The sequence below is a fragment of the Dendropsophus ebraccatus genome, chromosome 1, assembly GCF_027789765.1.
Source record: "Dendropsophus ebraccatus isolate aDenEbr1 chromosome 1, aDenEbr1.pat, whole genome shotgun sequence".
Classification (NCBI taxonomy): Eukaryota; Metazoa; Chordata; class Amphibia; order Anura; family Hylidae; genus Dendropsophus; species Dendropsophus ebraccatus.
The window spans coordinates 168888558-168915650 of NC_091454.1; the positions used below are offsets into that span (position 1 = coordinate 168888558).

Genomic DNA, 27093 nt, shown 5'->3' on the forward strand with positions numbered 1-27093 from the left:
AACGTACTGTTGAGAGAACAGGGACCAGTACAGTATCTATACGTACCACAGGACACGAGAAGTCTTCTTTCACTGTAGTCCTCGCCTGTCAGGCTAATGGCCAGAAGTTACCACCCATGGTCATTTTCAAGAGGAAGACTTTGCCAAAAGAAAAGCTTCCTGCTGGTGTCATCGTCAAGGCTAACCCAAAGGGCTGGATGGACGAGGAGAAGATGAGTGAGTGGCTAAAGGAGGTCTACGTCAAGAGACCGGATGGCTTTTTTCACAAATCCCCATCCCTATTGGTCTGTGACTCCATGCGCGCCCATGTGACCGATGCTGTCAAAGCCCAAGTGAAGAAAACTAACTCGGAGCTTGCCGTCATTCCAGGTGGATTAACCAAAGAGCTCCAGCCGCTAGATATCGGCATTAATAGGTCATTTAAAGTTAAATTGCGAGCTGCATGGGAGCATTGGATGACAGAAGGTGACCACACATTCACCAACACAGGGAGGCAACGCCGGGCAAGTTATGCTACTATGTGCAAATGGATCGTGGATGCCTGGGAGAAGGTATCAGTCTCCAGTGTCACCCGAGCTTTCAGGAAGGCTAGAATCATCACTGAAGAGCTAAGCAGCAACGAGACCGACTCAGATGATGATGATGATGATGATGATGAGGGGGACCAGAGAATGCTTGATGCCGAAATCGCCCAACTGTTAAACTCCGACACTGAAGATGAAGAATTTGATGGATTTGTAGTGGAGGAATGAATTGAGAATATACCGCAAGTGTACTGATTTACAGTTACAACTAAACAAGTTGTCAGTTAGTGTTAAAAAGTTAAATAAAGTACGGTATGATTTACGGTCTGAGTTTTGTTTCATTTAAAGAGAATCAGCATCAGATGCACATTATTGCCATAATTTTTTTTTTTGTTTGTATGATCGTTTTTCGTTTGTTCAAACTAGATGCGGTGCGCCTTATAGTCCGGTGCGCCTTATAGTCCGGTGCGCCTTATATATGAACCTAGATGGCTTAGCAGGCTAAAATTGAAGGTGCGCCTTATAGTCCGGTGCGCCTTATAGTCCGAAAAATACGGTAACTATGATCTGCACAGTCCTTTTGCTGTTTGCAAAAATTGCCATTTTAGCAACATTATTAATTTATTTTGTACTTGCTTTATTAGTATATAGAGCTTGGGAGATGGGTGAAAGATAGCTCTAGCATTATTTTCAACTTTTAAATGGACTTTCACCACAGATAGTGAGACCCCGGCACCATTTTGGTCAGTCTGGCGAGGCCCAGGCATTGCCTTTGTCTGTTGGGTGAGGCTCCAGTAGAAATAGTTTGAGAAGCTCTGATTTAGAGACAATACTTGAAATAAAGGGTAGAAGCATGAAACCAAATCTTGCAGCACTGCTGTCACAGGTATAGCAAATGTACTAGCAATTACATTCACATTGTTATTAAACACACTGGCCCAGATTTATCAATTGGTCTGAGATAAAAAATTTTTTTTTTTTTTAACTCTAAAACCACAAAAAGAAAATGTAAGAGAGTCCAGTTTCTACTTCCACGTGAAGATAGTCTCCACACAAAGAAAGATCCAATAGAGTTCTATTGGTATATCCGTGCAGAAATTGCAGTCCACACTAGAATGTACTGATTGGAGAGGAAAGAAAAAAAAAATAGATATGACTGCATTAGGACCTGTGCTTTTTTTTTTTTTTTGCGGCACGGATCACAGCCCTGTAGACACCTAAGGATGTGTGGATGGGGCCATTGAAATACATTGACCCTATGTTCTGTCTGCAATTGCGGATAGAATTTTGGATTTGTAAGTAGGCCCTAAGGCTATGGTCACACAATGTCTTTTTATGCTAAATTAAATGACGATCAGAGTTTGAAAAAGATTTGTGAGAGTCGAAACGTTACTGCATTGTTTTACTATGGAGAAATTAAAGCACATTACCTTACCTGCATTGGACGCTGTAATCCACCGTTTTCTACTATATATGCTGTTTTGGACTGACAGATCTGTGGTCTGGATGAAAACTGCGCCCCTTGTATAAGCCAAGGATTAAAATACTGTTGAATACATGGTTTTTGCATTATTTACCGCTGTCATTATCAAGTAACGGGTGTTAATTTCATTGAAAAAAAAAAACTTTCTGGTTTCCCAGGCACCCGGAGAGGATCGTCACAGAGTTCAAAAGGCAGCCAGCTGACAAGCTGACCACAGAGCCTAGCGAAGGGCTTTGTTAGTACTGTAAATTTGCTTATCTTTAAGGATTGGTAAATTTTGGGAATTAGTGGCCACCTCCTTTTCCAATTAACACCCTGGAACTCAGGGCAATTTGCTTCAGTAGGCTAGGGATGCTTTATGCAATCGCAGCTCATTTTTAAAAGTTTCCCCAGGTCGGGACATGTGCCAAAATCTGGTGCCCCTTTCATTTTTTTTCCACCACGACCGATGCTTGTCCTGCCGTCATAGCCTCCCCCTGACCAATTAGAACCACAGGTCGCTTTCCTGACAGCGCAGTGGTTTCTTTCCCCCTATTAGGTACAATGAGTTCGGCTCACTTTAGGCATCTGTGTTATTGTTTAGGAACAACCTTATTGATAGTGATCTATTCTGCTGTCAGCTTGGGTCTCTTAGGCCTCATTCACATGTTCAGAATTTTTTTTCTGACCAGCAAAATCCTCCACAATCTGTGGTAATTGCATCTGTGTCCGTTATTTTTACCGAAGTGATCACCCTAGTGTATTCCACTATGTCCTCAGGTGTAGCAGAGCTGAACGAGTCCTCCCCCTCCCTCCCATTGTCACTCAGACCCGTCATGTCACTTGCGAGCAATCACCTGCATCCCTACAGCTCATCTATGAGGATGCTCTGTCAAGTCTGGGGGTGGGGGATGCTCAACTATGGGAATGCTCTGCCAGGTCAGGGTGGAGGGCGCCTGTGGGGATGAAGGTGACAGCTCGCAAGTGACAAAACAGGGATCCCTCTTTTCTTTACAGATTCCACGGATCAGTGAAAAACATGGATCCCATAGACTTCTATTGAGCAATCAGTGCCACGGTCCGCCTCTCATATGGACATTATCCCAACTCGGGTATGCCTATGGCTGCATACATGTTTTCCAGGACTCCTAGGGCTGCATCCAACTTCTTCAGCCACGGTATTTAAATGCAGAGCGATCTGACTTCAGCATGCTCCAGTTGCTCACATCTCTAATACTAGATTTCCTTTAAAAAGGTGTTGTCTTGTTCTGATTCACCTATATCAACCCCCGACAATCCAGAAGATTGGGTATGTAATAGTTAACTATTAGTGTTAAAGGTTTAACTACACATAGCTGCATATACATAAAGACTGTATATAAAGAACAAAACACTTAACCATAAGTGGCTTTAACAAGATAGATTTAATTTACTATACAAGAACTGTACAAAATGTCAAAAGCAATACATCAGGCACATTACCACACCATAGATTTCTTTCTCAAATGATACCGTGGAATGGGTCCTGAAAGTCATGAAGGACATACGGTATTTTTCCCAATGATGTATCTGAGTATCACTCAAAGCTGACATTTCCTAGCTTGCTAAAATGCCAAATCTGTGACCACATATAATTTACATTGTTCTAGAAGTGTTATTAAAACATTAAGGGTACAAACCCACACACCGTATACGCAGCAGATACGCAACAAATACACAACAGATTTGATGGTGCAGAGTTGATGCTGTGTTCAGTTATTTAGATCTAATCTGCTGCGTATTTGTCGCGTATTTGCTGCGTATCGCAGCAGTAAATACGCTGCGTATACAGTGTGTGGGTTTATACCCTAAAGGAAACTCCTGGTAAGCTGACAAAATAAAACTGTTAATGTATGAAAGTTGGGCTCTAATTGGTTAGAAAGCCAGACAGTTTTCATTTCCTTCCCTCTCTGTGTAATGCCAAGTGCAGGTCACGGCACGACAACACCAAGGAGACTCCTGTGTCATGCAACACCCTGCACTAGGACAATTATGGAATATTCATGTCAATGAGTCACTGTGATTTGTGGTTCTATATTCATTACATGTAGAGAAGAGGAAATTTCTTTTAAAAAATAAAATAAAATGAATAATCGGACTACTTGTCAATGCTTTTCTATGCACACGAGTGTGAAACAATAGGTCCTGTCATCTCTCTGTACTAATCAATCCGCTTAATATTACAGTACTTTGTCACCTCTGAATTTGCTCTGTCAAGGTACCAAGTGAAAAAAACAACAACTGAAAAATAGGGTATATAAGTAGTGTTAAAAAAAAAATCTCTAAAAACTCCATTTCCACAAGCCACTTCAATATTATCATTTGAGAATAAAATTATTTTGTGGTATCGCTGTAGTGACACTAAAAAAAGGAAATACATGTGCAAAGTGTTCATGATATTGGCAGAACTAAGAACCGTATATATACAGACACAAAAATAACATGAAACTTGGTCGTGACAGCAGAAGCCAGAACAACTGTATACAAGGAGGTACGCCTATACAGTACAAAGTATTTCAGAATGTAGCAGGTCTAACAACATCCGCCAATCTTCTGAGATCACTGACAGAAACTATTTATTAATATAAGCTCAAAGAGATGAATTTACAGTGCAAAATTTAGCATGGACTTTGGTGCAAGTCCCTCTCGAAGCAGAGTCCTGGGAGAGCACCCATCATCTAGGAGACCACCACAGTATATACATTGTGGCCAGCTGCAGTGACCACTAAGGAAAAATGTACACCTGCCTTAGGTCCATTTCAGTCCTATTGCTGGACAGCATATCACATATGCGTTATGGTAGAGTTGAGGACTTGGGGGTTGGTGTTAGCTCTTGTAGCTTTTGAAAGTTCTCGCTGTAAAAAAGGAAGAATAAGTATGGATTACTACTGGTTAAGAAATTAAACAAGAGCCAAGAAAGGGGTCAGAGAATGCAAAGGCAGCTATAAAAAGATACAAATCCTTCTTACAGTGTACCTCCGAACAAACAATGCCTTTTACTACACTCAGACTCTGACCCTCCACCCCCTGCCTCATTTATTGTTCAAAAATAAAAAATAAAAAAATAAAAAAAGCCCCAACAGCACCTTGGAGATACTCCAAAAAAGTTGATCAAAGTGTAGAGGATGGATGCACGCAGGACGGCTCACAATCCTTGGTGTGAGCACTTAAGCTGTAGAAAAAACGGAGGGATCCCACAGCATCCGATGCAAAATAAAGTGTGTTTATTCACACATCAGGGTACAGAAGTGCAACGTTTCGGCCTATCAGGCCTTTGTCAAGCATATGCTTGACAAAGGCCTGATAGGCCGAAACGTTGCACTTCTGTACCCTGATGTGTGAATAAACACACTTTATTTTGCATCGGATGCTGTGGGATCCCTTCATTTATTGTTCAGTCATTTAGAAATTACTGACAAATTGTGTAGCGGAGTACAACGTCACTGAGATATCAAGTTACAGATCTCCATAGATGTCTATGGAGGAGATTAGATGCTGTGAATGCAATTGGATTTGCCACAGATCCACACACAGATTAGTTCCAATCAGTTGGGGTAATCCAATGTGGACCTTTTACCGTTTTTGCACAGAATCTGCTTCCAGATGTTAGGGGCAGATTAAACCACAAATTAAGCCTGTAATTACACAGTAATCTTTAAGTGTCCCTGTTGTTAATTTTTTTTGCAGAAATCAATAGTACAGGCGATTAAGAAACTTTGTAATTGGGTTTATTAGCCGAAAAATGCAAATTTTTATCATGAAAAAGCAGTTTGAAGCTCTCCCCCCTGTCTTCATAGTTGTCTATGGAGAGGGGAGGGGATACGGCACCAAAACTGGACAAAGAGTTAATTTACAACTACATCACCAGGCTCTGTCCTTTGATGTCAGCACTGACCTCTCTGACCTCTGAATAGGGGGCTTTCAGCGGCTCTTTGCTGTGTAATCCTTTGTTCTCTGCTGCCAACTAATCTCCCTCCTTCCTTTTTCCCCCTCCCCTCTCCATAGCACAGACAGGATCAGACTGATGTAAAAGAGTCAAGATTTCCTGATAATGAGCAGTGGATGACAGAAAGGAGGGAGGGGGTGTGGGGGGAGGACCTGGGAAAAGTCTTTTTAAATGCAGATAATGGCATATTTGCCTTATAAACCCAATTACAAAGTTTCTTAACAACGCCTGTACTGTTGATTTCTGCAAATAGATTTTAATGACAGTGACACTTTAAAAGATAAGAAAAAAAATCTGATTCTTTCTTGCAAAAACAGTACCACCCCTGTCTCCAGGTTGCTTGTTGTCTTATGAACTCAACCCACAGGCACATGGCCCGGGGCGCCTTTATGAAGGGGTTTTTGTACCCCGGGCTGGGTGCCTGTGGGTTGATTTCATAGTATTATTGTAACCCGGAGCCACCTGTTAGAGGGGTGTGTGTCAGATAGTTGGCATCACATCCCAGTTCTATTAACCTCAATAGAATGGAGTTGTAAAATCACACCTAAACTGGAAATAAGTAAATTGCTGTTTCTGGAAGAAAGTGTCCATGTTTATTCTAAGCCTGGATAACCCAAGGAGAAAGTCTGGAAGTTGTCATTTATTAAGAAATCTTCTGTAATTAGAGGTTTAAACGTTTATCCTCATCTACACTACCGATTTATAGAACATTGTTGATAATCCAAGGTACACTGTATATCGGAGTCAACTGTTTACAAGGGTTATCAAGGATTAGAAAAATATAGTTGCTTTCTTCAAAAAAATAAAAATAAAAAATTAACTCTGTTCACTTCAATGGAAATGAGCTGCAATACAATCAGACAAAGCAGGGACAAGAGTGACATTTCAGTAAAGCAACTACTTTTTTTTCTCATCCTGGATAATCTATTTTAGTCATTGGTACAAACAAAAACAGTCAAAAAGAAAATAAACACTGTTCACACTGCAGTCATGACTTCTATTAGGGGATCAGTGGAAACAGAGTCTTATAGCTTTTTTTTGTATTTCTAAACATTCTTTTGTAATTAACATATCCAACATTTCTAAAAGGTACAATACATGACTGGACATCATGGGCTGCATTTTATTTTTATCCTAATAGAAGAAAAAAAGCAGTGGATTGGCACAACGGGTATGACAGGTCCTTCTCTGGAACAGGGAATTATAAACCATTAGATTTTTTTATTCCATTGCACCTTTCAGAAATGTCAGCCAGCCCTCAGTGTGTGTTCTCAGCAGTAGAGAGGCTTGCTGATTATTTGCTGCAGCAGAACAGTCAGCACAGACAGTACAGTAAAGCAGGGTGTTAGATGCCACAAGTATTTCTTTATAAACTTAGAAAAACAATGGTGGCAGAAAAAAAAAATAGTATGCCTACGAATTGCATTCAAATGGAGGTAAAGAGGACACTTGTCTGGCCTCTGTCAGGTGAAGGAGAAAATTTGGCGATGTTTGGTGTATGCAACTATTTACTCTAAATGGGAGGTGAAGCAGATTTCATCCATCAGATGATTTAGGACAAGCTGCCATTACTTCTCTATCATGGCCAACACCCAGCAGATCCATCATATTTACCAAAAACAAATGATATGTAGAATAAGTAACAGTGAAAATGATTATAATGGTCATATCCAAAGCTAAGCTAGGCAATGAGATGCCGAAAAAAATGTGGTGACGTGTATAAATTGAGTGAACTGCCAAGGGATTAGTGGTTAAAGCATTGCCATGGTTTTGCTAATATAGTAAAGCATAGATGTAGTAGAATATAAAGGGGAAAAATACACATGAAGTGTAAATGAATGAAGTAAAACATCAATAAGGAAGAAGGAAAAAAGGGGAAGAGGCAGAACGGTATTATACAACATTACAGCAAGTCACATTAATAATGTCAACACACAGAGGGTTAATAACAGCAAATAAACAGCAAACAAAACCCAGGTTAAATAACAGCAACACAGTCAGGTTCTTTTTTCTGCCTATAAAAGTTTCTTTAAAGGGGTAGTCCACCAAAAAAATTTTTCTTTCAAATCAACTGGTGCCATAAAGTGCCAGAGATTTGTAATTCACTTCTATTAAAAAATCTTAAGTCTTCCAGTACTTATCAGCTGCTGTGTGTCCAGCAGGAAGTGGTGTTTTCTTTCCTGTCTGACCCAGTGCTCTCTGTTGCCTCCTCTGTCCATGTCAGGAACTGTCCAAAGCAGGAGCAAATCCCCATAGAAAACCTCTCCTGCTCTCCAGACTGGAAATAATACAACTTCCTGTTGGACATACAGCAGCTGATAAGTACTGGAAGGCTTGAGATTTTTTAATAGAAGTAAATTACAAATCTCTGGCACTTCATGGTAGCAGTTGATTTGAAAGAAAAAAATTTTTGGTGGACTACCCCTTTAATACTGTAAACAATATATTGAAGAGTGCACTGCAATCCTATATACCAAGCTTCACAGATGGGTTGGGATGCTGCTGAAATTAGAGATGGGTGGGTCATTGTTAATATCCCACTGAGATGCTTAGGTTACCCGTCACCCTTCCACCACTGTGGGTATCCAGAGAGTGTGTTAGAGAGGTTAAATGACACCTTAGGGGAAACAGCAGCTGGAAGAACAGGTGAACCCCAATTGCATGCACCGGGTATGTGTAATGTGGTGGATACAGACCTGGAGTATATGGATGTGGAGTCAATGTGTGTGGATTCCTTCTATAAACACAGAATACCAGTGAAAACATGTACAGATCAGTCAAGACATTGTCAATTTACAAGGTGTATTCTGTGAACCTATAAGGCTCCCTCATAAATCAGTTTTAAGAGGTCCATAGATCGATTCAGAACTTTTTTGCATTTTTGTATTTTGAGAGATACAACCGTTTTTGCTATCTGAATGATGGCTTTTGCCCCTTCCTTTGAGTTTTAGCTTCAATAAACTTTTTTTAAGCCTAGGGTCTTAAACTTGTCATGCCTTGATCACCATCAAAATGCCTCCATTGCAAAGCCTAATAGGATTGTATACATAGCAGGCCTGGTTGTGTTTGTTAGGCTTATGGCTATATCATAAAAAATTATAGCTCTCTATCTCAAACAATTAATGCCTTCTCTGTAAAACCACTTAATGGGTACCTATCATTTTAACAAACTTCTAAAGCTGCTAATGAATACAAGAGTCTCTTCTCTGGCAGCACTAGGCACATACACCATGTAATCCTCAATGTAAAAATGTTTGTAAACTGCTGTTCACTTTGGCACAGAACCTGACAGGTTTCCTTTAAATGATGTGGTCACTACTGACCATGTTATCTAAGGGGTTGAATGATCTCTGATTCCAGCCATTGCAGGAAGGTGACTGCTGTATATTAGTACTATACAGTGCAGAAAGGGGTTAAGGTGTTCTCTGGGACATACATATTGGTGGCCTATACTTAGCCTTGTTTAAATAGTGGAGATCTTATCCCCCCCAAAAAATCTCCAGTTCGGCACAATGAAGTCTGCAGTTGGAAAGCTGCAAGTCCTTCATTGTTTGCTCCTAGAAAGCAGCATCTTAGAAGTATCTCCACTGTGGTTCATTAGAAGGCAATCATCAGAATGACATTTGGAAAATCTTTGCTTCTTTTACATCAAGATTAAAGAGTCTACACATAGGCTAAAGAATCATGGGCAATACTGCACTTATACATTATAGTGCGTTGAACCAAACCCCTTCTACCCCCTGACTGTGTGCTGCTGCTGTTATTTGTGTTTTGTCTAAGAAAAGGTGAATTACCGCAAACTCAGAATAGGTGCTGGCAACAGAGTTAACGCTGAGGTTATGCTGGGCAGGAATTGTCAGGCGGCACCCACCACTCATGGCGGTTCCATTTAACTGTGACATGTTCTCTTTATTCCTTTCCAATCGCTTGGCTTGTGGGGTCTTGAAAGGTCTGGTTGGAGTTCGGAGGGGCAGCCCAGGCTAAAAAGAATTATGAATATGTTTTAGAAGCAAGTAAACCAAGTACATTTTAACCCATTTTTCTAAACTGTTCTAGATTATTGTACACATGACATTTTCCCAGGGAATTCTACTTAATAAAATGTAATCTAATGGGGTTTAATGTTTACTGAATGTGTCTGGGGTGTCTGGAGATTCTAGACACTGATGGCTTTGATGAATCCAAAAATGGTTTATTCTGCAAATTCAACTGGAATCATAGGTGTGCTTATCATGTAGAACACAGTATATGCTCACTGATATGCAAACATGCAAGTAAGGCAGCTAAAGCTGAACAATAGACTAAACATGTCCCTGTGATATTAACTGACCTTGCCACCACTAGGCGGCGGACGTGATACGGGAGAGTGGCACATTGTTCCACCGAATGCAGAACGCAGCGTTGTGTTGGTAGAACAGGAAACGGATGTGCCATTAAGCTGAGGGGGGAAAGCAGGCAGGTTAGTGCAAGGAATAGGTAGGAACAAAAATGCACATGCATGTCAGTGTTACTTATAACTGCATAATTATACACCAAGTAATTACTACATAGAATACACTGGTTAAGCTGTGCTAGACAGGGGGCAGTGTGGAGCATTCTGTGAGCAACATGAATGAAGCTTTGTATCAACTATTGTTTTTAGATACTTAAAATTGTCTTTATAAAACATGCAATAGAATTGTGTGAAGTATTCAAAAAAAAAGTTGCACATATGTCTGCATTGCAGAGAGTGTAAGGAGTAATAAAACTTCTTTTTCCCCTTTGTAAAGCTACTGCTGCAGATGCAGCTGGTATGCTCCGCGGGCTACACAGTAGATCGATACTTTGCTGCCGGGAACAATGCTGATTGTTTCCCTTTAACAAAAAGGGCAACAGAAGCAAAAGCCAGTTTGCTTTGCCCCCCTATTACCACAGACAGACAAAGGATCTTTTCTGACATGGCTATAAATTACAACTGTTATTCCTCTAACCTTGCAGGGCAATAACTGCGAATGTGAATAATAGAATATGTGTGGCAGTTTAATGATCTGTACTCTGTAATCAATGATCTGTACTCTGGACAGGCCACCACTCATTTTTGCCCAGAAATCCTCTTTAGGTAAAGACATTGAACCACAGCTGCACATTCAATAGCACTGACAAGTATAAAGCAGACCTTGCGCATCTTGCTTGGTGTTGTTGTCCCAAGTACTCTTCTTTTATTTGGGGTCTTTGGAGCACTCCCATAATACATTTCCTCTTCTAGCTGACGATTTTTTTTCATTAACTGCATGGATATAAAATAAGGTTAAATCAAGCATTAGCTATACATAGTGGAAATTGCTATGCATACCAAAGATAGCAGTACAATATTATGCGGGAAAAACAAATGTTCTTACCCTCTCTTGCTTCTCTTTTTCTTTTTCTAAATGAAACAGATCCCACTGCTCTGTGACATACTCCATGAATTTCTTCCCATTTACAAAGAATTCCTGAGTTTGTTCCTCTTCCCAAGCTGCAATTCGAACTCTAAGCTCTTCTTCCAGCTAAAAGGAAAATATCCACAAAAGTAAATATACATTACTATATCATGTAAAAGAGACATTGACCGGTTACTACAGATTTATTATTATAACTTAGTATGAGAAGAAATGATGTAAACCCTGCTTTTAACCATGAAGTGTCCTCACTGGTGAGGTGCCCTCAGTGGTTGGTGAGGATGATGTTTTACAGAAACGTGTATCTTCTGCATAGTCCTATGGTTGCACCAATCACTTAGTAACATACTTGACTCCTCAATGGTATGTTTTCACCAGGTACATTCTGCCTCAGAGTGACTGAGCTGATAGATTTATAGAGAAGGGTCTGCAGCTATACAAAAGTGTCCCCAGCAGTAATATTACATCAACATGATGCTTCCAGAAGGATTGATCCATCCCACCCAGGCTACTAAGCCCATAGACTTTTTAAGTGTGTTCAGACAATCAGGTTATTAAATTGCAATTTTTGACAATAAAGCAATAAGTGCCCTGTAGAGACACTAACCCATTTACTGTCGTAAAATAAACTGTTGTTGCTTCTTGGGTGATGGCTATTTACTTACCTTTGGAAGCATTTTCTGCAACTTTGCCCTCTGTTTCTCTTCTTTTAAAAGGTTTCCTCCCCGGTTTGTGAATCTGTTTGGGTCTGTTGCTTTTTTCTAAGGGGGAGGTGGGGGGGGGGGGGGAGATCCATAAATCACTATAATTGCATTATATCCATAGCTACATAAATATAATATAATATAATATAATGAACAACCCAGACTCACAGTGCAAAGTATGCAACACAGAAAAGGCCACTACTGTTCTAACACTAGAAAAGGTCGCAGACGTGCTGTATGCCTTTTTAGGTTATGATCCAGTACAGGCAGCAGTAAATACTTCCATTCAGGAAACATTCCCATAATGTTGTAAAGCTGGAACAGCCATTAACATTTATCTCAGTAAGCACACTAATGCTGCATTTACACGGTTATCGTGCGAATTTGCACGATAACAATAGAATTCGAACGATAATCGTACATGTAAACGCAGCGAACGATCAAGCGACGAGCTAGAAATCGTTCATTTTGATCTTACATGTTTCATAATAGTCGTTCGCAAAAAATTCGCTGATCGTTCCCCGATTTTTCCTATGTGCGAGATAGGCTTAAGCGATCGCAAAAAGATCGCAAAACGAATTTTCCGTACGATATATTGTTCCGTCTAAACGCTGATCGTTATTAAAAAAAAAAATTGTTACTTTGAAATCGGTAATCGTACGATCGGGCGAATTATCGTTCCGTGTAAACGCAGCATAAGGCTTATAATTCTATAGATAAGTTATGATAAACTAATGCTAGAGACTAGCAAAAAAAGTAGACAGAAAGGAAGCTGTGACATTGTCAATACACCAGGACAAGAGTTCCACATGTGTAATTTAAAGGGGAAGTCCAGGCAAAATAAATTTAAGATTTGTTATTGCCCAACAAAAGTTATGAAAATTACTAATAGACACTTATTATGTGAAATGAACCTATAGTGCCTGTTCAGGTCTCTGTAAAGTTGGTGATATCATGTCACAAATTGCCGACACCTGCTGCTCTAGTCTGTCCCACCGCTGCAGCAGGTGTCAGCAGTTGATGTGACGTGACATCACCAACTTCACAGAGACTTGAACAGGCCATGCTGTAGTAAATGCAGAGAAAATACACTATAGGTGCGTTTCCCATAATAAGTACCTATTAGTAATTTTCATAACTTTTGTTGGGAAATAACATATCTTAAATTTATATTGCCCAGACTTCCCCTTTAACATATATCACATTATCATTCTAACACCTTGTCCCATAAGACCTGTGTTGGGCTATTCAGCTTTTATTCTTAACCCTGGGCATTACTGGTTGGGGTTGTGTTCATACACTACCTGTTAATGTCAACTTTGATTGGATAATGTCAGGCTAAGCAGGGACAAACCTACAAATGGTAACACCTAATTGACATATATAACTATAAGAAAATATATTCCAGAACTGTTATTTAATGGGGAATCCAGGGTTTTGCTAAAGCAGAAAGAGTAAATCAAGAGAAGCCACGTGTCCTCTTTATAAAGTGCAAGCCAAGCATATCAGATGCAATTTACTTACATCAAACTCCAGAAAGAGACGCCAATTTTCTTCCCATTTCTGAACACCTTCAAACATCTCTTTGTGGATCTCATAGTATTGCTTGATGCGTTCAATTTCAGCATCATGAAGGCTTAAAAGGTCTTCACAGTAGTCCTCTAAGGAGACAATAAGCGTGCAATTATATTCTGCTAGCCATTAGGTTATTCTAAAACTACTAGATATTTATTGCAACTTATACAAAACTCCCAGAAATAATCTCACCGTCATAAAACGGAGCAAAGGCTTCCCTTTGCTCATTGCTATAAAAACATTTATCCCAGTAGGCTGACAGCTCTGTTCTTATGACTTCTATAACATTCTTAATATTCTGAAGCTTCAGCTCCTGGAGACGATCCACTTCTTCTTGTAACTGGAAAAAAAGATAAAAAGTTTACTTCTTTTACTCTGTACTATTACGAAAGTATATTATACATCATAAAGCCTTACAGTATAATGTAATCCAACTAAGAACCATTTACCAGAATGTCCACCTGAAGGAGAAGTCTGGAGAAAATCATCATTTTCCAGGAGCAGAGAGGAATATAATAAACAAGCTCTACTTACCACTCGCAGTGTTTCTGCAGCGCCCGTTTACCTTTCCTGGACCGTGGCTCCTGCATCTGCTTCTAAAGGCTGATGGTCTGCCTGCTCAGCCAGTCAGTGACGACATCACAACTCGGAAAAAAAGTGAGCGCTGGGGAAGACCATGAAGCCTGTGACGCAATGCTGCAGAGTCACAGGGAAAGATAAGTAGGACTTGTTTTTTGTTAACCCCCTGCCCTCTGGAATATTATAATTTTCAATACAGTTCTCCTACAAAGACATTGTGGAACAGAAGAAGAAAAATAAAAGGGAAGAGTCTGATTGATGTTTGTGCAAGTCGACGTACACTTTAAATAACAATTTTACAAATTCATACCGCTTGTATGTTTTTTCCTTTTGATTCAGACATATGAACTGCTAATGCCTCTCTCTCCTCTTCAGGTATCTGAAGTCTATCCCATAATTCTTTTACTTTGGCTCGCAGCTCCTCACATAATGCCTTGTTTTGTCTGATCTGTTCTTCTAACTGCAAACAAGACATTGTTACCATGACACACTGCATCAAAAACACAGCAAGTGAAAGACAGGAGAAAAAAAAAAAAAAAAAAAAAAAGAGAAAATTTGTCTCAAACCTGAAAAAGGAGTTGGTGTAACGCCGCAAGATTATCTTTTGACAGACAGAAAGCTTCTTCTTCCTCACACACCACATCCCTTTCAAAACTTGTGTCAGGCAATCGGTCCAATTCTTCCATGCAAAGAATTATTTGTTTTTTCGTTTTTACAAATTCTGCTTCACGTTGTTCCTATGGTTAAAATAACTGTATAAGAACCTAACAACTCAGACTGGTGATCAGCCAGGATGTTATATATGCAAGTATTGGTATAACGTATCTGAATTAACCTTTTCTGCAGAAAGTGTAGCCAAATGCCTCCGAAACTGATCAAGCTCATCCAGACTTGGAACGCGGTGACTGTCAATATAGTACGGAGGAGAGCACAGAATGTCACACAAGTCTTGGTCACGTTGTTTTAACAGCTTTAGCTCCTGCATTCTTTCCTTCTTCTGCTTTAACATGACTTCTACTCGTGTACGCAAGTCTTTTTCCAACTGCAATATAGTGTTTTCTTCATCTTCCTGAAATACAGACAACCAATCTCTTCATAACAATACACAACTATGCTTTTTAGAATTATATATGAAAATTCGGTCACTTCATGTGCATGTTTTGCTCAGGCTGCTACATGTAAATGGCATAGCTGTAGAAAAAAAAAAAAAAACACGTTCATTTTAAAGAGGTTGTCCAGCCAGGACTCCTTTTTTAGAAATGCCCGGGAAGGGGGCGAGTGAAAAAAAATTAACATCCACTTACTTTCCTAGCTCCTGCCTGCATTCTGGCACTCTGATCCCCGATGTGCGGCCACTCAAATCCCTGTTGTGCAGGGTTTAAGATGTGACTTACTCAGCCACTCAGCAGCTGTATTGATGCCCCATCTGTAGACTCTTTAGCGAGTACTCCACTTGATTTTTTTGTTGCTGGTCTCCCTGAGCTCAGCGATTGCTGTGTTTTGTTGGTCTATTTTTCATTGCCCCTGTTAGCCAGAATCCTACTCCACACTGACAAGGGGCAACTACCCCGAAACAATCGTCTGTGGATGGATGCCTGCCTGCCTTGGTAAACCCTTGTCATGTCGCAATACTCGCCACAGAGTTAGACTTTGATGTACAAGGGGCCACCCTGGTATTTCCCTATTTGTGTTCCAATACTCGCAACAGAGTGGGACTTAAGGGGCTACGTATCAGGGTGGTTTGGTGATCTCCCCACTGGGAGGCACCCCCTTGGCAATAGGCTTCCCTCCCCTGGAGGGATATCTGGCTATTCCTGTGTTTTGAGACTCGTAACTGAGGCTCCACGGACCCTTCTTTTGCATATTTAAATTTATGGGGGGCAGTGCATTAGTGGAGACTCTTCAGTGAGTACACTTGATTTTTTTGTTGCTGGTCTCCCTGAGCTCAGCGATTGCTGTGTTTTGTCCCACCTGTGGCTCTGCAGCCTGGCAACATCACATATTCACCTAACTCTCCATCCCAGGCATTCCCAAAAATGGGGCTAGATCTCCCCTGTAACTCCCATTAACCCCTTAGCCTCCCATGACGTACCTGGTACGTCATGGTGCCGCGGGGGGAGTTCAGAGCGGGGTCCCGCTCTGAACGGCACCGATCCCGGCTGCAATCTGTAGCCGGGCAGTGCCTCTATTAGCCAGCGTGGGTCCCGTTGCCGCGCCGGCTAATTAAGCACTTCAATGCAGCTGTTAAACCTGACAGCTGCATTAAAGTGCTTTGTACTGCACGTCCCTGGTGTCTAGCGGCACAGATCTCCACCCCCCCCCCCCCGCGCGATGCGATCGCGGGGGGAGATCCGTTTTTCTGGCCGGCCCGGGTCTCAGCGTCGGAATGACGCTGATCCCGGCTCGGAAATAGATTGCTATGGCCTGCAGCAATAGCAATAGGCCATAGCAATCTATCACCGATTACAATGATCTTTGCTGTGTATATACACAGCATTGATCTCTATGAGAGATCAGTGCTGTCTATATACAAGTCCCCCAGGGGGGCTTCTAGTTTATGTAAAAAAAGTCAAAATGTGTTTTAATTAATAAAAAATCCCCTCCCCTAATAAAAGTCCAAATCACCCCCCTTTTCCCATTTTATAAATATAAATTAATAAATAAACAAATAAATAAACATATTTGGTATCGCCGCTCACATAATCGCCCGAACTATTAATTAATCACATTCCTGATCTCGCACGGTAAACGGCACCAGGGCAAAAAAATGCCAAAGTGCAAAATTGCGCATTTTTGGTCGCATCAAATCCAGAAAAAATGTAATAAAAAGCGATCAAAAAGTCGTATTTGCGCAATCAAGGTACCAATAGAAAGAACGCATCATGGCGCAAAAAATGACACCTGACACAGTTCGTTAGACCAAAGGATAAAAGCGCTATAAGCCTGGGAATGGAGCGATTTTAAGGAACATATATTTGTTAACAATGGTTTGAATTTTTTACAGGCCATCACATAATATAAAAGTTATACATGTTACATATCATTGTAATCGTAACAACTTGAGGAACATGCATAACAAGTCAGTTTTACCATAGGGCAAACGGCGTAAATGCAAAACTCCCCGAAATCAAAAAATTCGTTGTTTTTTTTTCAATTTGACAGCGCAAATGATTTTTTTCCGGTTTCGCAGTATATTTTATGGAAAAATAATGCCTGTCATTGCAAAGTACAATTGGTTTCGCAAAAAATAAGCGCTCATATAAGTCTCTAAGTGAAAAAATGCAAGAGCTATGGACTTTTAAACATAAAATGGAAAAAGCAAAAGCGCAAAAACGAAAATTGGCTTTGACCTTAAGGGGTTAAAATTATTAGGGAGTACAGCTTGCCATACAAAGGGATGTCCTCTGTTTCGGTGGGATTCAGGGTCATGTCTATGGTTACTCTCAGAAAGTCCCTGACCTCATCTACGTGAAGTAATGAACATATTTTAACTTGTCACGCACACCTCATTGTTTGGTAGTCGTTTATCCTGCTATCCTAGTGATAAAATTATCATGTGGTCAGCCAACGTAAAGTGTGTTTATGGTAGAGTTACGCCATGGCAAAGCCCTCATGACTATGGCTCAGACAGAGGACACTGGTTTAAAATGAGTTTGTTAATGGGGTTACTAATATCTTGTTTTAATATAAGACTACAAGATTTAAGTGTGTACAGAGAAATGTACGCTTCTTGTCTCAACTCCTTGGCTGCCATTTTACAGGCTGTATTGTTGCTGTCAACCTATTTCCAGATGAAAGCTGGAAAAGGAAGAAGTATTCAAAGAAGTCTTTATAATTCAGTATAAACACATCTACCCATATACAGTCTTACATACTCACTTCAAATGGCGGAAGATGCAGCTCCTCACAAAGTGTATTCAGTTCTTTGCGGCAGATATCAATGCTCTTTAGAAGACGGTCTTTTAAGTTTTCTTCTTCTTCGATCATTCGAGTCAACAGAATCTGGTACACAGAAGTAATACTTTAAAAAAAACTTGGTAAAGGGGTTGTTCGAGAAGGATACTTTACATGCTCCTCAAGTTTCAGTCAAATCAATTCAAATGGATTTATGTGTAAAAGGGGAAAACACCCAAGTAATAGTGAGTCTGAACAGTAGCTAAAGTTAGTCAATATGGCTGCATATGTATCCAACAAAGAGTCACTTACTGAAGTAGTTTTCATGCTGTCACTTTGTCAATTCAGCATTTTTAATTCAACATTTTTAATCTAAAAGCTGAGAACACATAACCAGCAAACTCTGGTGATCACCCCGACTCCTGCACAATAGTGAGCATGAAGCATCTCTGTACTCCAGATCCATAGCTATGATGTGCCCTGCTGTATAGCTCTATATTAGGCTTCGTCCACACAGAGCAAAACTGGTTCCGCCAGCCTCCATGTCATAATAGGAGTCTATGGGAGGCTCGCGTGCCTCCTCTCTCTGCTCTGAAGAATGAGCATGTTCATTCTTCAGTGTGGAGAGAGGAGGTGTGCGAGCCTCCCACAGACTGTCATTATGACAGGGAGGCTGGCGGGATTCCGCCAGTTTTGCTCCGTGTGAACGGAGCCCTACAGTGAGGCCCCCTAGAAACAATCCTTTTAGCACAATACTTCCATAGGATGAAACACTAAATATTTTTGTGTGGGATTCTGTTTATTTAATTATTTTTTTACTTAAAAGATGCGGGAATTCTCTTGTAACAGAAAGAAGCAAAGTTCTTACGTTTACATGTCTCTTGACGGCATCTGTCCTCTGCAGTCTCTGGTCTTCTGGTATTCCAATTTCCTCCCAGATATCTCGAAGACGTACTAAAGCAGAGTTTAAGCACGCTACAGACTCTGCAGCAATTGCCTCACTGGAAAACACAAGTGAAAATGAGATGATTATATTTGGAAGTCAGTTATAAAATTGACTTAGTGACAGGACCCCAACTATGATCAATTATGTTAAAAGGGCTTATCCAGGCTACCTGATGGCCAATCATTAAGTGAATACTGAAAAATCCCTATTGCTTAGCACTGTGCACGATGGTCGTTTTTCTAATATGCATTAATTTAGAATAAGACACAGGAATATACTTCTGAGCGTCCGCTCTGCCCATCACATATAACTAAACATAAAAACAGGGAGCTTCCCGCTCTGCCTGCCGTATATAACTATGTATTAGGACAGGGAGCTTCCCGCTCTTTCTTCATAGTTACCATCTCCAGCACGTGACTGAGTGGAAAACTCTCTTTCCTAATGCATGGCAGCAAGAATAGGGGCTCAGACACATTATTATAGCACAGAAATTTAAGCCGATTATCATTTTTTGATAATCCATGGGGCTACAATTTCATTTCTGTCTAATTAATTAATTAATTAATTAATTTTCTTTTAAGACTTTAAAGCAGTCATGTGGTATAAGGGCCACATATGATCTACATTGCCTATGTGTGGTCTATGGTATGAGCTCCAGTAAAGCATGGTGTAGCACCGTGGCAGTGCAATATTGAGGTATTGGGGTAGAAGCACACATGGTAAACGATAGTCTATACACCCTATGCATGTTTGCCTGGGTTACCTTTGTTTACTATGTTTTCTTAGCATGCTTCAAAAATAATGATATGGTGGAATGTGGACCGTGATCCCCAGTGAGTGATGACATGATCTGTGCAGTGCAGGATATGTCAGCGCTATATAGATATATATATTTGCAGAAACATGCAGGCCCTCTGCATTGTCAGTCTTGAGGTGGACCCCACTATAAGTCTATGGAGCTCATCTTATGAAGAGAGAGATGTAGGGAGTGAAGCACATATCTGCATACTTCTCCAGGCTATATCTAGAGGCTGATGGGGTTTGAACACTTTGACTTTTGAAATGTCTTTACAACAAAGCAATTTATGATGATGGCGACTTGAAACTTAGTGTGTATTATGTGCATTATATCCTCCACAAGCTTTATACCCTGGACTAGGACACTCTATTATACTGCTCCGCTGCGTACAGGAGACAGGAAGGATATATCAAAGTAAACTTCAATTGTCATGAACTACAAGCAATGGTGTCATACAGGAATCACCATGGTGTGGCTGGTGAAGACCCAGTACTGCTTTATTAGAGGCTCCTAACCTTCCCCTACAGCCTGCTTATTCATCCCATCACCTCTTACATCTTCCCCCTGTACTTCAGTAATTGTAAACTCCATATTGTCCCATTAATGTCACTAAACCCAGTAAATGAACTGGTAGAACACTAGGCATATTCTGTACCACAATGACTACATGAGGCAGGAATGTAACGGCTACACGGAGATATAATAAGCGCTCACCGCCCCACCCTGCAAGACAACATGACCTCACTCCATGCTGACTGTCTGCAAAGGGTTTATATGTAACACATCTGTACAGGCCACAGCAGCTTTCCCAAGCATCCACCCCACCATCCTCTTCTTCATGGTTTCTGTTATGTGAAATGTGGAAAAGAACTGTCTGCTCAGCGAAATGATGATTGGCTATGGAGCAGGATGGTAAGCAGCAAAGTGATTGGCTATGGAGCAGGATGGTAAGCAGCAAAGTGATTGGCTATGGAGCAGGATGGTAAGCATGCTTCTTTGTTATTTTTCCTGCAGCAAATGTAAAATTCCCCCGACCAGACAAACCCTTTTGAGTGTGAACATGTCCTAATGGAGTGTTTTCCCACCAAGGATTCCCCAGAAGGCAGCAGGAGCTGTCACTTTGGGTCTTTTTATGCACACGGATATCTGACACATTATTGAAGCCAAAGCCAGGAATAGTCTATTAACAGAGAAAAGGTAATAAAAGAAAGACTGAGATTTCTCCTCTTTTTAAATCCATTCTTGGCTTTGGCTCCACTAATCTGTCAGATAAATATTTCTGTGTAAACGCACCATCACACATTTGGCAGATTTGATGCAGATCAGATTCCTTAATCTAAAAGGGGCCTGTAGGGATCCACATGCTGCAGAAATAACCCCAGTCACCTGTATGAACCCATGTCACTTCATAACTTTTGACAATGTCATAGAGACAGGTCAAAAGCTGTTTAAAGTGGCAGTGCCAACCTAATGAAGAGTGGCAGAATTCCAACAAATCTGCCTTTTTACAAAAGTAACAGCTCCTGCTGCCTTCTGCAGAGCTCTGCTTGGTAAACACTGAAGCTTCTTCACATTCAGATGGTTACACATGGCATAACTAATAACTAATCAGCAAGTAGGGGTTAAAAGCACCAAAATGCAAAACCTTAAATTAGTAACCATCTGCTGAACACTTGGTGCTTATTTGCATATACATAAAAAAGCTCATTTGTATTGTCCCCCCACCACACATTGTTCTGTTCTTATGGCTGCCAGCTCTCTCTCACCAATATATGCTGCTATGCATGTCCTATTGTCCAATGGCAAAACATGCTGCAATTCATACTGCATTTCAGCTACACCAGAGTAGGTGACAAGTCTCTTATTCTTGGTGTATTCCTCAGGATCACACATCAGAGATACAGGACACTGTTTGAACCCACTGAATTGGGATGATGGCATCCATGACCGCAAATAAAAATATGGTCCAAGGTGTCAAAGTGCACAGAAGTAATCTGAGGCTACCCCCAATGTCTACCATGTATTGTTCTCTTCTGGATATGCTGTGTGAACATATCCTATGGGTAAATAAGGGATGGACACAGGTTGCTTTTGAACATTTACACAAGAAATCCACAAGCAAATCATGCAAATTTCCTTGCAGATTATGTCAGAAAAAACTGCAGTAATGGATTTTGCTGCACCAGGCATATTCTCCAATTCCAAAAGTTGTAAAAATATCCACCGCACATCAGACTGGCTGCACCAAACATCCCATCCCACTGGCTATTCTGGTGTATCTGGTTACAGTTTCTGCACATGCTCAGATCCATGCTGTGATGTTCTATGTGTGTGTCCAGTCCTGACAGGGAGGGAACCAGTGCACAAGGCCTGTATGCTGCTGGATACACAGACCATGGGGGGTTTCACTGTACACATGCCCACCCTGATATGCACTGTAGGGGTAGGTTCACACTGAGGAATTAGGTGAGGAATTCGCTCTTATCTCAGCTTGAAATTCCTCCCGTAAAATATGTACAGAGCAATGTACCATTGGGTTCAAAGAGATTTCTGCTCTATTCTTCAGTGTGAAGTCTTTGGGCAGATTCTGCTAGAGGAATCCTATAGAAGTCTATGGAGGCTTTAATTCTGCTTGCATTCAGCTCCTATTCTGCCAGAGCTGAATAGGTGAGGAATATAAAGCAGAAAACATTCCTCTGCAATTCCTTGAGAATTCTGCAGTGTGAACATACCCTAAGGCTGCATTCACACGTTCCGGGAAGTTGTCCGTGCTCACGGACAATTTTACAGCCCATTGCTTTTTATTGGGCTATTCAGATGTTCCGTGATTTCACGGATCCGTGATCCGTTCTGTTAAAAAATAGGACATGTCATTACTCGGAACGGATGCACGGAAAGGATTCCCCATAGAAGTCAATGAGATCCGTGTTTTTCACGGATGTGACATCCGTGTTCACCCGTGAAAAACAAGGATGTGATGTAATCAATGTAATTTAAAATGCTTTAACACAAATCCATATAAAAAACGGACACGAATACAAAACGGATGAAAAACGGACTGTTTTGCACGGATCACGGAGGTAGCTGCCGAACCACAATCACGGACCGGGAAAAACACTGAACGTGTGAATGCAGCCTAAGTGTATTGGCTACAGGAGATAAAGAGGCCTCCTCTGGGGGGTAGGTGAGGTTTACCTGGTCACAGACAGTTCCTATACAACACCTTACCAGGAAAATACTCAGAGGGGTTTTGCCTCCATAGATATTGATGGTATATATTACTAGGACATGCCATTACTTACTGATCACTTACTGTAGGTTGCTATACAGACAGACGTAGTGACAACACCTATACACTGCAGGCCAATGCATTTCAAGGTTACACTATGTCCCTTAAATAAATGGCTGCAGCAACAGGTATTACGGCCCCTTGCTCCCTGCTGTGTACTGAATGCCAACACAGCCCTATTCACACCTAAGTATATAACGTTATTACGCATTAGTAATATGAGACCTCAGAGCTGCATAGTACAAGTGTTAATATTTACCCAGGACGCAGGATTCCTGAGCACTAATGGCCGCCACCTCAGGTATAGCATTGCTTCAAATACAACAGCTAAGAACGCATTGTTCTCCTGACAAAGCAGGTGAGCGAGTTTCTCTATTACATCTATTCCTGGGAAAGCTGGGTGACATCTCCTACAGAGATACAGGGACCATCACCCATTCTATATAAACTCTGCCTGGTTGTTTAGTGAGAAAAGAACACAACAGAATAGTCATACATTACAGTGGGAAAGCTGGGTGACAGGCTGCAGTTACATCCCCTACTGAGACCATCAGCCAATACTATTCTATGTAAGGGGAAAGCACTGCTGCATTACATTCAGGAGGCTGGGAAAGCTGGGTGACAGGCTGCAGTTACATCCCCTACTGAGACCATCAGCCAAAACTATTCTATATGTAAGGGGAAAGCACTGCTGCATTACATTCAGGAGGCTGGGAAAGCTGGGTGACAGGGTATAGTTACATCTCCTACAGGATGAGCAGTCAATATGCTTCTATATACACTCTGCCTGGTTGTTTAGTAAGAAAAGAACACAACAGAATGGCCATACAGAACACTGGGAAAGCTGGGTGATCAGCAGTAGTGGTCAGTGTACCCAAAAGAAAACATGGTATATAGATTTCATATTCTGTACTCCTATCCAAGTCATATCCCTGCATTCATGCTGCAGCCTGTATCTCAGCTCCCTGCAGCAGCAGCAGCCTGTATCTCAGCTCCCTGCAGCAGCAGCAGCAGCCTGTATCTCAGCTCCCTGCAGCAGCAGCAGCAGCAGCCTGTATCTCAGCTCCCTGCAGCAGCAGCAGCAGCCTGTATCTCAGCTCCCTGCAGCAGCAGCAGCCTGTATCTCAGCTCCCTGCAGCAGCAGCAGCCTGTATCTCAGCTCCCTGCAGCAGCAGCAGCCTGTATCTCAGCTCCCTGCAGCAGCAGCCTGTATCTCAGCTCCCTGCAGCAGCAGCCTGTATCTCAGCTCCCTGCAGCAGCAGCCTGTATCTCAGCTCCCTGCAGCAGCAGCAGCCTGTATCTCAGCTCCCTGTGCAGCAGCAGCAGCCTGTATCTCAGCTCCCTGTGCAGCAGCAGCAGCCTGTATCTCAGCTCCCTGTGCAGCAGCAGCCTGTATCTCAGCTCCCTGCAGCAGCAGCAGCCTGTATCTTCCTGCAGCAGCAGCCTGTATCTCAGCTCCCTGCAGCAGCAGCCTGTATCTTCCTGCAGCAGCAGCCTGTATCTCAGCTCCCTGCAGCAGCAGCCGGTATCTTCCTGCAGCAGCAGCCTGTATCTCAGCTCCCTGCAGCAGCAGCCTGTATCTCAGCTCCCTGCAGCAGCAGCCTGTATCTTCCTGCAGCAGCAGCCTGTATCTCAGCTCCCTGCAGCAGCAGCCTGTATCTCAGCTCCCTGCAGCAGCAGCCTGTATCTTCCTGCAGCAGCAGCCGGTATCTCAGCTTCCTGCCCAGTAACAACCAGCAGCCACACACACAATGGTAAGAGACACCAGTAAGTTATAGGAAAACCCATCTGCAAGGTGCCCGGCTGAGGCTCCCAGTGCAGGGACTGGTGCCAGCTGATGGCCGCCCCCTGCAGGGCATCCTGGCACCACAACACACGGCTCGGCTGCTTCTCCTACTACAACAATCGGCTCTCTGTATCCCGGACACACAGGGAATGGATGGTTTCGGGGCGTGGCAGAGTGCCAGCAACCTGCACCGGGAGACTGGCAGCCATGCTGGGCTCTGTGGTTCTACACTGGTATGTATGCAAATAATGGGCGCCCCCTGCCCCCCAACCTGAGGGGGTGACACTATGACAGAGGATAGCCCGGCGCCCCCTGCCCCCCAACCTGAGGGGGTGACACTATGACAGAGGATAGCCCGGCGCCCCCTGCCCCCCAACCTGAGGGGGTGACACTATGACAGAGGATAGCCCGGCGCCCCCTGCCCCCCAACCTGAGGGGGTGACACTATGACAGAGGATAGCCCGGCGCCCCCTGCCCCCCAACCTGAGGGGGGTGACACTATGACAGAGGATAGCCCGGCGCCCCCGGCCCCCCAACCTGAGGGGGTGACACTATGACAGAGGATAGCCCGGCGCCCCCTGTCCCCCAACCTGAGGGGGTGACACTATGACAGAGGATAGCCCGGCGCCCCCTGCCCCCCAACCTGAGGGGGTGACACTCTGACAGAGGATAGCCCGGCGCCCCCTGCCCCCCCACCTGAGGGGGTGACACTATGCCAGAGGATAGCCCGGCGCCCCCTGCCCCCCAACCTGAGGGGGTGACACTATGACAGAGGATAGCCCGGCGCCCCCTGTCCCCCAACCTGAGGGGGTGACACTATGACAGAGGATAGCCCGGCGCCCCCTGCCCCCCAACCTGAGGGGGTGACACTATGACAGAGGATAGCCCGGCGCCCCCTGTCCCCCAACCTGAGGGGGTGACACTATGACAGAGGATAGCCCGGCGCCCCCTGCCCCCCAACCTGAGGGGGTGACACTATGACAGAGGATAGCCCGGCGCCCCCTGCCCCCCAACCTGAGGGGGTGACACTATGACAGAGGATAGCCCGGCGCCCCCTGCCCCCCAACCTGAGGGGGTGACACTATGACAGAGGATAGCCCGGCGCCCCCTGCCCCCCAACCTGAGGGGGTGACACTATGACAGAGGATAGCCCGGCGCCCCGTTATGCTGCAGCCGTTGCCCTTGGTTACACATGATATATCATACCCCGATCCCATAAGATGTAATACAGCACCAGCCCTCATACGTTACTGACTCCCATTGAGCTCTATGCATGTGGCAGGCTCTATTCACACACGGCGGCTCCGGTTCTGTAGACATAAGTCTACTGTCCGGTCGGCACCCAATGAGCGCTCACCTTCTCCTCATGGCGGCAGCGCTCCGCTCCCGGTACTGCGGTGTGTACGGTGCTCTCCGCTGTCTCCGCTGCTACTACAACCGTTTCTTCCTCTCAGCCGCACGAACTTTTCAAATTTGCCTCGAGAACACATCTCCCTGCCCTGCGATTGGCCGGCAGCGATGACGTCACGCGTCTCCACAGGAACGGCTGGAATGACAGATACAAAGCTCCACACCTCAGTGGCGAATGAAGGACTGCGCATGCGTGGGGATTCAAATCCCTCTACGCCTGGAAACCTGAATGACTGGACTGAGCGATGCTGCCACGTGACTTGGGATTTGCGATTATTTTGCAGAGATGAGAACGGAGAAAATTATATATATAAATCGTACTAATATATATATATATATATATATATATATATATATATATATATATATAGTACTATTTACTACAGTATGTATGTTGTAGTTTGTTCACACAGTGGAGCTAAAACCGCAGATGCTATGTGCTTATAGAACTATGGGTTGTTAGACCACTTCTCCCCAATATGTCTATAGCTGTTGCAGAACTACTACTTCCAGAATGCCTGCCAGCTGGGAGTGGTAGTTGTGCATGACCTGGAGAGCAGAGATTGGGGAACACTGTGTTAGGTAATAGTACAGACACATGTTTGGGCCATGTTATAACCACAAGTTATTAGACATGGGTGGCCACCAGAGCTCGCACATCCTACAGGGCAGGTTTATTGTGGTGTAAAGTAAACACACACCGGACAGGTTATGGCTGGTAGT

General features: G+C 42.8%; 1 protein-coding gene across 3 annotated transcripts; it reads right to left on the reverse strand.

Moving 5' to 3' along the window:
* Nucleotides 1–3393: 3393 nt before the first annotated feature.
* PRC1 (protein regulator of cytokinesis 1) lies at nucleotides 3394–26442 on the reverse strand. 3 transcript variants are annotated; one of them, XM_069984216.1, is made up of 15 exons: nucleotides 26318–26442; nucleotides 19009–19141; nucleotides 18126–18248; nucleotides 15082–15315; nucleotides 14813–14983; nucleotides 14557–14706; nucleotides 13860–14007; nucleotides 13617–13753; nucleotides 12054–12149; nucleotides 11350–11496; nucleotides 11127–11237; nucleotides 10302–10409; nucleotides 9766–9951; nucleotides 8668–8708; nucleotides 3394–4880 (listed from the first exon to the last, which is right to left on the reverse strand). In XM_069984216.1, the coding sequence occupies exons 1-15, from the start codon at nucleotides 26326–26328 to the stop codon at nucleotides 4820–4822; spliced, it is 1857 nt and encodes a 618-aa protein (XP_069840317.1). In that variant the 5' UTR covers nucleotides 26329–26442; the 3' UTR covers nucleotides 3394–4819. The 3 variants fall into 3 exon arrangements, with proteins under 3 accessions (XP_069840317.1, XP_069840335.1, XP_069840326.1); XM_069984234.1 differs by lacking the exon at nucleotides 8668–8708 and having other exon boundaries at nucleotides 9843–9951; nucleotides 26318–26440; XM_069984225.1 differs by lacking the exon at nucleotides 8668–8708 and having other exon boundaries at nucleotides 26318–26440.
* Nucleotides 26443–27093: the final 651 nt, after the last annotated feature.

What these genes read in the sequence shown, in the direction of transcription:
- PRC1 (XM_069984216.1), bottom strand. An exon ending in TACACCAACTCCTTTTTCAG is followed by an intron (nt 14,707 to 14,812) that starts GTTTGAGACAAA and finishes TCTTGTTTGCAG; the next exon opens with TTAGAAGAACAGATCAGACA. An exon ending in AAAAAGAGAAGCAAGAGAGG is followed by an intron (nt 11,238 to 11,349) that starts GTAAGAACATTT and finishes ATATCCATGCAG; the next exon opens with TTAATGAAAAAAAATCGTCA.